Source organism: Danio rerio, chromosome 7 (genome assembly GCF_052040795.2).
Source record: "Danio rerio strain M-AB ecotype USA chromosome 7, GRCz13ab, whole genome shotgun sequence".
Lineage (NCBI taxonomy): Eukaryota > Metazoa > Chordata > Actinopteri > Cypriniformes > Danionidae > Danio > Danio rerio.
The window spans coordinates 43,409,026-43,422,493 of NC_141027.1; the positions used below are offsets into that span (position 1 = coordinate 43,409,026).

At 36.9% G+C, this 13,468-nt stretch overlaps 1 protein-coding gene across 6 annotated transcripts in view; it reads left to right on the forward strand.

The window, feature by feature from the left end:
• Window positions 1–13,468, forward strand: part of LOC147836081 (uncharacterized) — a 287,493-nt gene that overhangs the window by 251,117 nt on the left and 22,908 nt on the right. Inside the window, exons 4-5 of one of the 6 annotated variants that reach the window (XM_087261676.1) lie at window positions 1,052–1,176; window positions 12,444–13,410. The exons of 3 other annotated variants lie outside the window; for them this stretch is intronic. In XM_087261676.1, the coding sequence (XP_087117802.1) occupies window positions 1,052–1,176; window positions 12,444–12,491 (173 nt within the window). In that variant the 3' untranslated portion in view covers window positions 12,492–13,410. Of the gene's footprint in view, window positions 1–1,051; window positions 1,177–1,540; window positions 3,129–12,443; window positions 13,411–13,468 lie in introns of those variants that run through there. 2 more of the 6 variants (XM_087261677.1, XR_015496071.1) reach the window with 2 other exon arrangements.

Here is a 13,468-nt window from a genome sequence, read left to right on the forward strand (position 1 = left end):
CAAAAGTAAAGTGATGTCTTGAGCATGTAAAAAATTATAATGACGGCGCTGTGTGGCTGTGTGTAGTCAAATACATAAACACAATAGAGACATTATATTTGGCAGTATATATGCAATATATACTTAAGCCATTACCATGTATTTTTCCTATATTTCTAAATTTCACACAAAATTTAGTTACATTAGAATACACTTTACCACTTTACAAGTTCATTCACGGAGAACAACAAATTTTACCAATGCATGTTCTGGAATTGAACCCTTGATTGTTCTGCTACTACAGCACAATGCACTGCCAGTCAAGCTACACAATTCACAAATATTATTATTCATGAAGGTCTACAGTACATTATGTATGTTACTTGAGTAAAAACTGGCTAACATGTTGTGTTGCTTTGTTACTCGCCCATTTGCGTCTTAGACCATTTTTTCCCACTATATTTTTTGGAGGACCACCAGCACTGCATGTTTTAAATGTCTCCTTTGTCTGTCAAACCCATTACAGGTGTTACAGTCTCTGCTAATGAGTTGATAATCTGAATCAGGTGTGTTTAATTAAGGAGACGTGGAAAAATGTGCAGAGCTGGCAGTCCTCCAGGAACATGGTTGAGAAACATTGTCTTAGACAACTCAGGCTCATTCTGAAAACGTACCACTATATACACTTCTGGAGAGGGCCAAATACATCCCAGGACCTATATTTTATTGGAGTTTTAGTTTTTACAAATCCACCAGATTATGCTGTTTATGCTTTTTGAGATCTCAAATTTCTCTTACCATTTGCGTCTGATATTCTCGTGTAAATCCACCAGAGGCCACTGTCGACTGACTGAATGACTGAGTGACCAATCAACTGACCGACCATCCTTATTCCATAAACCTAATAGACAGTGTTTCAAAAAGCAATCCAGAAAAAGAAAAGCAGTGGTGGCAGCCTGATTTTTACCATATTTTCAGATTTTACCACATTCACACCCTGTTATTTACTTGTTTATTTAATTTTTTGTCTTCTGTTTTTGTCTACCCGCTTTCTGCAACATTTTTCCACCAGGCTCGAACCCCGTTGTTGTGGTCGAGTTCTTTCTGCATCTCAAGTCTGCCGACATACATGGCGAGGTAACTGGACGAACTGGTAACAGCACGGAAGCCATCCACATGGTGGTAAGCAGTCAGCTGGTAAGCTCTAAAGGAACAGTGTCACTTTGCCTCATAGTATTCATTTTAAAGATGAAATGCAGTCATACGTACGTCTGGTTACATAATCTGCGATCTCTAGAAATGTATATAGGGCTACGTTTTCAGAATGAGCCTATGTTGGTCTTAAATGTTAGATTTATATGGTATTTTTAATATAAAATATTCTAATAATACCAACATCATACTTCTTGAGCAACTCAAACAATGATCAAAAGTGGCCATAACATTATTTTTTCCATTTAATATTTTAAATGTATTTATTCATTAGTAGTGTATCATTAAAAGATCATTTATTCATTTATTTCTTCAATGCTTAACCTAAACCCTATTCTCCGTTTCCCAGAACTGAAAGCACCAACACAGCATCTACATGACATTTAATGGTTTGTAGTTTAAGATGTCTATTTCTCTGTTGCAGCAGAGAGAGAGAGAGAGAGAGAGAGAGATCCGTGCATTGTGCTGAGCTTGTTGTACTTAGTTGTTTAACCTGGCATGGATTCAACTTACAGCATGAAGGGGTTATTTGTCTTGGCGAGTCATTGCCCCAGGCTACAAACAAGAGGGCAATTAATAAGAAACAAGTGACACTTTTTCTAAATGATTCAACAGTCCTCAAAAATGGCCAGTCCCCCGTAGCTAGTGTCAGTGTCAGGAGTGACTTATGGCATTATGTCACTGTGCCCTCAAAGGGCCGCAGAACAGCTTTGCATAAATTACACATCCGAAAATAGACTGGACAAGAACTTCCTGGAAAAAAACAAGAAATATTTCGCTTCCAACAAACCTTGCTCACTTATAGCACTTACCACGCTTTTCCCTAATGGAGAAAGACACCAAAAGCTCTAATGCACATGGAAGAGTGGAATCACTGCCATTTGAGATGGAAGGACACAGTGAATGATATGAATATATGAATATGAATATAGACCACATCCTTTACTTCTTGCTAATGCGCTCAGGACAAAGATACTTTGTGGTTTGAGGAACCTGACACGTTGATGAAATTGCACACTAGCCAAGAACCAAGTCATAAAAGTTGGTCCCCTCATAGAGTTATAAAGACTTCATACTTTGTTTAAAAGAAGAAAAAAAGGGCTGCAGCACAAAAGACGGCTTAAGTTAATGCAGAATTATGCATCAATTATGTTCTGCATTATTAACATAAATTGGCAATTACATTTTACAGACGAAGGAATGCAAACACGCACAAAAAAAAGATTGAATGGCCCACTCCTTATTAATGACATTTTTTTCCTTCATGCATTTTTATGGCTTCGATGTTAAAAAATTGACCAGCGGAAGATATGGTAATTCAAGTCTGATGTCCACCAGGAAGAAAGTTTCTCGAGATTCATGTTGACTCCACATCCACCTAAGCACTGCACAGAGTGAACTTTCTAATTACATTTCATGCCTGATTGGCACAAGCGCTGCTTCTCGAAACTGAAAGACAGCAGTACCAGCAACAAATTCACATTAATCAATTGACCGAGTCTGCGGGGGAGGTCCAGTTCCTGCTTTAGGGGGGAGTTTCTATTTGTGCCGCCGCTCTGTGCATAACATCCTCTTCCTTGCAAGTGTTCAAAAAATGCCAGGTCTAATTACTTAATTATAGGAAACAGTAATCTGTGGACAGTTGGATCCCTGACTGATTTAATTAAAACAACATTTATTAATTAACTCACCTGTGCCATTTATACTATGAGCACTAGCCCGGGGAGAGGGAATGTGCATAGTTTTGAATATCAATTGCATTGTTTGAGAATTTGCCCTTTATGTCAAGAGAACTGAAGGGGCTATAGTACAAGTGGAATAATACTTGAAAAAAGTGAAAAACATTTTCATGTCATCATTGATGATATGCAGCTACCTCACACTGCCATAAGTGTGATAGTGCATTTATACAACAGTGTGACGGTATAATTGTGTATAAAAAAAAGAAAATCAAACACAAAGAGTCTTAAAATCCTTTTGTATGAGGAACTACTTTCTTCCACTGCTCATTCACTTCAGCAGCTGACGTCAGAACAGCAGAAACCGTTATTAATTCACCAACAGCACTTTAGAGCTGGTGTCATTTTAAGGCTGAATGGAATGAAAGGCCATCAGTCTACAGAGATTTCCCAGTATTTCTTTGTTGCAATCAGGATATCATAATAGTTAACCCCAAAAAAGTCAAAGCAGCCCAAAAAAAAAAAACTACCAGATTGCTGTTGTGTTTGTGATAAGGAAAATGCTGAATCTGAACTCTTTATATATATATATATATATATATATATATATATATATATATATATATATAGTCATGATTGATTGACCTGAAGCATATGGCAAGTACTTTATCAGAGTGGCAGAATTAGATTGCAGTGACTTTCAAATATCAGTAATTAAATGGCTATGGATGACAGTGCATCAATAAACGTCATTACAAGGTTAATAGTGCCATTCTCATTGACGAGTATTGGCACTTTCTTACATTGAATTGTCCATATGCTACACATTGATTGCCCACCCTAATCACTCCATTGGCTGACAAACCACATTTGTTCTGTTTGCCAAAGCTTCAATACAAGGCTTTCCCCTTCAGAGGTAATCTTACCCACAATAACGCTGGCTTCCAGATCATGTGTTTCACAGCACTCATCACAAAAAGCTCTCTGATTTAATGGCTGCAGTCTGGGTTCAAATGGACAAACCACTGATGTGATATGAAAACAAATTCTGGACAAAAGACTCTATTGCGCTATTACAGAAAGGTAATCATGTCCATTTGTTAAGAGGAATTCTTGTTTCAGATCATCTTTGTAAAGGCACTGTAAATAAACGCAGTGGAGACGCATTCCATCCTCTTCTGTGTTATTTTAAACAATGGTCATGATGTTTGTGTTTTAGCCACGCTGAGAGCCATTTACCTAGATTAGATGTGAAATGAAAAGATGATGAAAAGAAAGAGCCCCCATGCCTTACTCCAGTGTTTTGGTTTTATTCTCATCATCCTCTCTTGCGCTCACACTGTTGTAATCATTGATTGTGGGGTTTTACACCCCAGTGGCGACTCTCTTTGATAGACACTCTCACTCGGTGTGTGATCTTGGCGATTCTTAACCCAGATGATGTTGTGACTCTTCAGCTGAACAGTGAGAGGTTGAAAACACCTAGAAAGTGTGGTTTGCTAGATCTTGATGGTGCATTAAGTCTATAAGAACAGCACTACCACTAATATCCGTTTAAAATGTAACACTGAAATGTCAGTGTTAATTGGATCTAAATGTATTATAAATCTAAATCTGGTGGCAAATTGAAACAAAATATGCAAATTAGCTCAAAAGTAATTTAAAAGTGATTCAAGAGTAATCAGAATACATTACAGTAACTAAATGGGTAATCTAGACAAGGGGTTCCCAAACTTTTCAGCCTGTGGCATATCCTTTGAGGTAGTTTTAAATATACAAACCTTGCAAATGCATAGTAGATCACACACACCTTAAGACCGAAGTCTATTATTTGTTTAATTTATAAAGTAAAAGAATGCCACTTAGAAATCATCCTCCATGTTCAGTCGTGGCCTGTATTTAATTTTGTTGTATGCGAGTGCCGTAAAGGTTTTCGAAAGTTTACCCTGACTCTGACTCTATTGCTGTGTCTTTAATCTAACATAGAGACCCCAGGGGTAGCAATCCAATGGGAAAAAAATGTGTGTTGTTTTATAAGTATTAAATAATATTTTTATCTTCTGTAGCATATGGACAAAATATGCTCATTCTAATAGTTTTAGTAGATTTTTGGAAAACACCAAGCGACCCCATGACCACCTGAGGGGTCCCGCCCTCACTTTGTGAATCACTAGACTTTCCTAACTAAGTTACTAACTACAATTTTCATAAAGTATATTAAATCTAAATCAGACTAACAATCAACAAATCACAAAGTAAAAACAATGTTCCAATGTTTCAAATGTTTTTAAGGTACTATAATACATTTATTAAGTGTTAATAAATATAAAATGCAGATGAATCACAAATGTTGGACAACTGTTCTTTTACTTTATAATTTCGCAATTTTCATCACTGATGGAAGTTATTAACATGTTAGTTTGATAAAACATGAATGCATAGTAAAAGAAAAAATGGAGAGTGAGATGTCCATGCTTCACATTAAAATGTTTCAATATGATCCCGGTAACGGCAGAAAAAGACAACTTAATGGAGCTTAGACAACAGAACAGAGACTTGTACATTTTTTTCACATACAGTACACAGAAAATGTCAACAGTCCTGCCTCAACGAGTGTTCTTTTAATAACATCTAGTTATGTTTATGTTAGTTTTTTACCTTGCATATGAATTTTTCACCACATACCGATGGAAATGAAATGAACCCAATCCATACAACTGAATTTGTAATATGTTAGCAATGATAGCACCTTCATCTTTTTTTTTTGTTTACACTGGATAATAACAATGTAAATAATAATTGTAATTCACTTTGAAAAATTTCCATCAGGCTAATAAAATATTGTAGTTTAAATGTGTCAATGTGTTTTGGGCAGATCTTAAAGCGACCTCCACCTAATAGACATATTGTGGAAAGAGTACTGAAAAATCATACCTTGGTAAAAATACTATTAGTTGCCCAAAAATGTAGTGCAAATAGAGTATAATTATCTGTTGTAAATATTACTCTAAGTATGAGTAAAAAGTAGCCCTTTTAAAAGTACTCTGATGCATTTACTTTTAATTTATGGATGTGTGTAAATGTAACATTCTGCTGTGCATTTAGTTATTGCCCAGCAGGCACACAACGTCATAAGATGTTAATATTAGGTTAAATTTAGGTGTTGATGTCAGGTGACGAAAATTCAATGTCTAGCCAGTGTCTAAGAACAATGTTATTTTGACGTCAAATAAATATGTCTAAGGACGTTGATATTTGGTTGATTTTAGGTTGTGGGAAAAAGTGATTAAAATTCAACGTCGAGCCAACATCTTAAACCAACATCATATTGACGTCAAATACTGACATTTTTTTGTAATTTATTATTTTGCCAACCAAAATCCAACATCTGATAGATGTCATAGTGGTAACATCCACACAACAGCAAGCTGTAACATCATTAAATGTTGAAATTTGGTTGATTATAGGTTGGAAGTTAGACGCTGATGTCAACCTGATGTTGGGTTCTGACGTCAACCTGATTTTTGTTTCCAAACAAAATGCAGCGTCTCCACGATGTTGGAATGTAACGTCAATCTGACATCATGTTGACACCTTGTGCCTGCTGGTTGTTTAAAGCCATTTCGTTCATCATACAGTAAACATAGGTCATCTTCTCTTCAGTGACAGTGACTTCCAAACAGTAGTGACTGAAGGTTGAAGTAAAATAGTCAAGTAAAAATACCAATACTGCATTAAAAATCAAGGGAAAGTAAAAGTATGTTTTTAAAACTACTTGGTAAATTACAATTCCTGAGAAAAACTACTCAATTACAGTAGTTTGAGTAATTGTAAAATGTTACTTTACACCACAGGTCTATATTCATACTTATTAGTAATAACAAGTAAATTAAAAAGTAAAGTAAACTAAATTAATATATATATATATTATATATTATATATATATATATATATATATATATATATATATATATATATATATATATATATATATATATATATATATAAAGTATATTAAATCTATACTTTGAAGACTTTGTAGTGTTGTACACAATTTCTTATATTCATGATAAGAACCGACTAAACCCCCCCCCAAAAAAGTGTTTTTTGCTGTATCGCAGAAAAAGCTTACACATACAGTACTCCTCCTTTCTCTTACACACCCACGTTTATACGAAATACATTCCCACTGTTCCTAAAACATGTCTCAAAGATAAAAGCGCTGAATTATGCTTCCTCGCTGGTTAAAACAACCCTGTGACTCTGAATAAGGAATGAGCGAATCACTGCAAATACACATTGTATCTCTGAAATGACACACTCAGAAAGCTGAATTATTTAGTGCATCCCTGCAGAAGCCTCGCAGTTCAAGTGAGCTTACACTGCACAACCTGAAGCGCTACACCTCAGGTGATTGGTCAGTTTTACTGCCTCCGTGGACGCTCTGAGGTGCAGTTCCTCCCTCCACATGTCCTTGTTCCCCCATTTCCACACACGGACAGCCTGTAATGTAGTATCTTTCTGCCTCTTTGTTTACTGCGCTTCTGCTGCCTTTCTTCTCAGAGAGCGTCTGGGGATCTCATTCTGCTGCCGATCGGAGACAAAAGCTTTGCCACTAGGTGTAGCTCAAGGACTCAGGTACCAGCTGCTTGAGAGATTCTGCAAGAAATAGTGTGAAAACAATGAAAGCGGTTACTGTATGTTCATCCATGGCAATGAACAGCTAATGCTACAGTGCACAATTGTCCTCGCCTGGCTTTATGTGTTTATTTGGCTTGTAAAAAGCTACTCATTAAAGAATATACTTAACTTAAAGTGTATTATATTTACTTAAAGAAGTAAAAGACAAAATATGTCTCATTTCTTCTGCCATAATGAATAATAAAATATTAATAATGATAATGTATTTTTAAAGCTGATGTGCTACCCCATTTGTTGACCCGGGTCGACATTATTCTGTGCCCCATGGTGTTCTGTGGACGATGTATTATGTCAGTGTCACCATTCCAGCACTGGAGAAGGTCTTTGCATGGGTGTGCATAGGCACCCATTATGGAAATATTTGCAGCCGGCCCCTCGATCATTTGGCTTTCTCTCCACTCCTGACAGTTGTGAGTAGAGGGGAGGACACTCAGCGCTTGACCTGATTTCTCATAGATCAGTGACCGTTCGTCTGGTTCCCGGATTTCCGCGGTGCACGTAAGTTAAAGTGACATTTGCCTGAAGCTGCCTTGGAGCTCTAAGCCCTGTTCGTTCTCCAAAACCATATATGACAAGCAGGGCAGAGCTTGCTGGGAAGCGTCTGGTATTTCACTGACAGAGAATGAGAAAAAAAAGTGGTAGTTTTCTGTTGCTGTGTTTTTTTTTGAGAGCATAACACTCATGGTGTGGACAAGAGCAAGGCCTCCTGGGATCCAGGAAGGAGAAGATTGTGTTCTGTCCGCTTGTGTGACTGCGCCACCAGCTCAAAGGTGAAATTACCCATGGCTGGATAGTTGGGGAGAGGTGTGAAGACTTGCCTGCCTCCAGTTCCTGCATCACCGCTGCCCTTTTCCCACACAATGAACGAGTGGAGACAACCAACAAATCATGACAACACTATCAGGTCCAAACTGTGTCACCACTGGGCTTGGCCTGTCAGTGCTGTAGTCAAAATGCTATATTTTCTCGCTGCCCTCCAACCTGGATTATCGAGGCTACCTTTGCATAAAACCAGAAAAAATGGTTTGCTGACTGTGACTACATTTATTTTAGCTTATATTTTAGATACATAAATGAGAATAAAGACTGTGTAGTAGTATTAAAATGACTATCCATCTATCTATCTATCTATCTATCTATCTATCTATCTATCTATCTATCTATCTATCTATCTATCTATCTATCTATCTATCTATCCATCTATCCATCTATCCATCCATCCATCCATCCATCCATCCATCCATCCATCCATCTGTTTGTCTGTCTGTCTGTCTGTCTGTCCGTCCGTCCGTCCACATATGCAGTAAAACATGTGCGTAAAGTATTCAGACCCCCTTAATTCTTTCACTTTTTGGTTTATTGCAGCCATATGCTAAAACCTCATTGTTGTACACACAGCATCCCAGATTCACAGTTTTTATTTATTTTTTGCTGATTTATTAAAAAAGAAAAACTGAAATATCAGTATTCAGCTTTGCTCAGTATTTAGTAGAAGCACCTTTTTGGGAAAGATGCAACACATTTTTCACATCTGGATTTAGGGTTCCTCTGCCATTCCTCCTTGCAGATCCTCTCTACTTCTGTCAGGTTGAATGGTAAACGTTAGTGGATGGCCATATTTAGGTTTCTCCAGTGATGCTCAATTGGGTTTAAGTCAGGGCTCTGCCTGGGCCATTCAAGAACAGTCACAGTGTTGTTGTTAAGCCACTCCTTTGTTATTTTAGCTGTGTGCTTAGTGTCATTGTCTTGTTGGAAGGTAACCCTTCAGCCCAGTCTGAGGTCCTAGGCACTCCGGAGAAGGTTTTCAAGATATCCCTGTACTTGGCTGCATTCAACTTTCCATCGATTGCAACCAGTCGTTCTGTGCCTGCAGCTGAAAAACACACCCACAGCATGATGCTGCCACCCCCATGCTTCACTGTTGGGACTGTATTGGAGAGGTGATGAGCAGAGCCTGGTTTTCTCCACATACAGTTTATAGCTTAGAATTAAGGCCAAAAAGTTCTATTCTGTCCTAGTATAACCAGGCCAGAGAATTGTATGTCTTACCATATTTACATGGTCTTGTTTTGCAACAATTAACAATAGCCAATAAGTATATATTTTTTATACAATATACTTTATATTGGGGTGGAATGGATGGTCGGGTGGTGTCGGTGGGGTTTTGGGGGATCCCTGCTGGCCTCACTAACACCACTTTAAACAGCAACCTAGTTTTCTCATGTGGTCTTGCATCCAGGTACTGACCAGGCATAGCCCTGCTTAGCTTCAGTGAGGAACCAGTCTTCGGCTGCAGGGTGATGGCTTTGGGATTATGAGAGGCAGACATTGCAGGATTATTATTATTATTTTACACTATGGATTATTGGTTATTTTATCATCCACATTTTATTTATTTATTTATTTTCAGTTCTAGTGCCCGTTGTTTAACCTCATTATGAAAGATATTGCATGTATATATCACGTAAGTCAAACAGAGTGCCTGCTCGCTCTTTAATCTTTAACAAACTGGCTAAATTAAGCTGCCTTTGAAAAAGTTTTCATTAAGGCCGAAGCAGGGTTCATTGATGGTGTTGAATTGACTCAAAATATGCACGCTGGGAAAACGGGCAAGTCGGGTGATAAAAGATTTTTGAATGCCCTGCTGTCACATTTTATGGAAGGACCTCTGATGTTTCACCGCTCTCCTATTATACATTTTGACAGCAGGTTCAATGAATTTTAAAGAATATTCACATAGAAGAGTCATCTTACATCATCCTACTCCCCTTACGCCAGCATGTCTAATAAATGATGTTCTTTTCAATTTAAGGCATGTCATGGCAACTAAAGTCATCAGATGTATATTTCGTCAGCAGGACTTCTCACAGTCTTTTCAGCTAAATTAATCAGAACCATGAAAGTAGAGCTCAAAATCAAGAAAAGTGAGAATGGCAGTAATTAAAATATGACACATGGATGTTTCATTCTTAAAACCCTCATCGATAACTAATGAGAATTTCTTCAACATTTCAAAGGTTTTGCATGATTCAGTGAACGTTACGAAAATATGCATTAAGTTCAAACAAATTTTAAAGTGACTACATGTAGAATACAGAAACCCTTGGTAGTAGTGACACTGCGGGCTGTAAAGTGAATTGACAGAGATGTTGTGTGAAGAGGTCAGATGCAAAAAAGTGCTGTCTGAAATTTCCATCAAAAATGAATATTTTTTCTCAACCTCCTTTGTTTATGTTGAGATATTTTACTTTAAAGACCAGGAAAAGGACTTATTCTTTGCCATAGAATTGATATTACTGAACCTACACACATGTGCCTGATAAAAAAGCTCATTTTTGATGGAAAATTCAGACGGCATTTAGAGGTTTTTGCATCTAAACGCTCCATATTTAGATATGGATATTTATAAATATAGATATCACTATGTGAGAATAATTTGATTTATTTATTTATTTATTTATTATGACAGACATTTGTGAGCATTTAATTCTTGTATAATAGAAGTTTGCACAAGTCTGTGATTTTTAAGTAGGCTACACTGAAAAAATTATTGCATTTGCTCTTTTTTAAAGTATGTGATTGGAAACATTATTTGGGCTGAATTTAAACAGACAAATTAAGTTGAACATTGCTAAATTTAAGTTGTTACTTAAACCTTCAAACAAATTAGTAAATCCAATGAATATTTTTTTCAGTAGTCATACATACACTGTAAACAAATTATATTATTAATAATAGTTTTGTCACAATCGCCAGTGATCTAATCCTTACAGATCACTGGTAAACTCACAGATCACATAGAACTACAAATCTGCTGGTATATGGACTACAAGTTCCAGTCATGCAACACAAACACACCTGCTCCAAGTCTCCATTGATTAGACTCACACAGCTGATGCTGCTCATGGACTGATTATTGGACTATTTATACAGCACACAGAAGTTGCTGAGTGTTGTTAAACTGAATAGTGAACAGTACGATGCTTTTGCCTTGCCTTGCGGTGTTAGACCTTTGCTTTGTTGTTTTGTTTATATTGCTTGCTACCTGCCTTTACTGACCATTCTTCTGCATATTGACCAAGACTCTGGATTTCCGTATACATCTGTTTGCTCCTGATTGTGACTGTTGCTTGCCTGACCATACTGCTAATAAACCCTGCATTTGAATCCGCACTCCCTTTATCCAACGTCCCATTCACATTACAGATTTTTTGTTACGTTAAATTATATTAAAAAGTTCATTATATTCAGCTTGTTTTTTTAAAGGGATTTGAGTCTAAACAATGTTTTAAGTCAGTTTAATAAAAGTCTAAAAATACATTTTAAATTTAACTTTAAAAATATAAAGGGAGTTACACATTTTACAGCGTAAAATACCTTTAAATGATATATCTAATTTACTGCCAGGTTTTTATATCGAAGTTGATATTTAGCCACAGCATGTTGGTGTTTCGCATCTAATTTTTACAAGGTGGGTTGTTAGCCCAACACTCAACCCCCAACCTGGAGGACCAGGACTTACACTCAACACTACAGACAATTTACCTTACCCAATTCACCTATAGCGGGCTCGAACCAACAACCTTCTTGCTGTGAGACGACAGCGCTACTAATTTAGCTGTAACCAGCTAAAATGTATCATCCTTATACGACTTTCCAGAATAAATAAATAATATCAATTCGTAATAAAAAGTGAACTGTTAAAATAGTCGGCTGTGTCCCAAAAGACATTTCCCTAAAAGCAGCAATGTGTTTAATTTACCTGATATTACATCTCAAAACTGGCAGGATCTTCCCCTAACAATCAACAGCTGGATAGATTTTCAGCTACATTAATCGTGCAGTAATACGCTGATTTGTTCACATCCACAGGGTATTTCATCGCTGAAACATCTCTGCATCACAAAGTCTGACAGATAGAACTGTCACTGACAGAAATTCATTCTCAGCTCTCCACTGCATTTAAGAACTTTACTCCCATCCAGTGGAATGGCAGAAGACTTGTGCTTAGGAGGCAAGCATGCTTATGATGTTGTAATCATTTGTCCCCTAATATTTGGGAACAAACATCAGTGTTTGTCAATGAAGCTTTCCTTGGAAGTGCTAATTGGATCTGGGATTTCCGTTTTCTACACTCAAATTAACTGATGCATCAAAATGATACTCAACTTGAAACATTTCTGCCTCATGAGAGAAATGTCTTTCAAAACCAGTCAAGAAAAAGAAGACTTTTAAAGTCAAATTTCAAAGACTTGTTGTCAAAGGTTTTAAATTAACATAGCAATCAGGCAAATTCAAAACTATGCACATTTTAGAACACTAGATCAGAAGTCTGAGGAGGCTAAAGATGATTCATAATAACAGGATGTAAACTGTGGGGGAACTAGGGGGAGCTCGGAGCCACTTAATAAGACATGGGCTCCCCTGAAAACGTGATTCTTGAGTTCACACTTACAGATATCTTGAATTAATAGAATATGCATATTTGGCATGCTGTCCAAGGAGAGGGCTCTGAGCTCAGAAAGAGCTATTCATGTTATTTCTTGTCAGGAGGGTGAGAGAGACCAAGTGCAGTGTATAGCCTCATAATGATCACCTGCTCTTATTTAAGTAGGAACCAGGTTTAACCCTTCTACTGAGACTTAGTTAGAATGTAGTTGCAATATAATTTATAGTCAACAAAATGTGCAAAAGGAACTATCAACATAATAGTGTTCAAACTGATTTCTCTTTCATTGTGTTTGTGGCTGTTTTTGACCCATTGACTTCCATCAGTAGTTTATTTTGGATTGCTAATCTATGAAATAAATATAAAAAATAAACACATTTACAAAATAAATATGCATTCTTTCTTGATGGAGTTTTGTCCTGTTGGAAAGAGGTACAATTTGTCATTT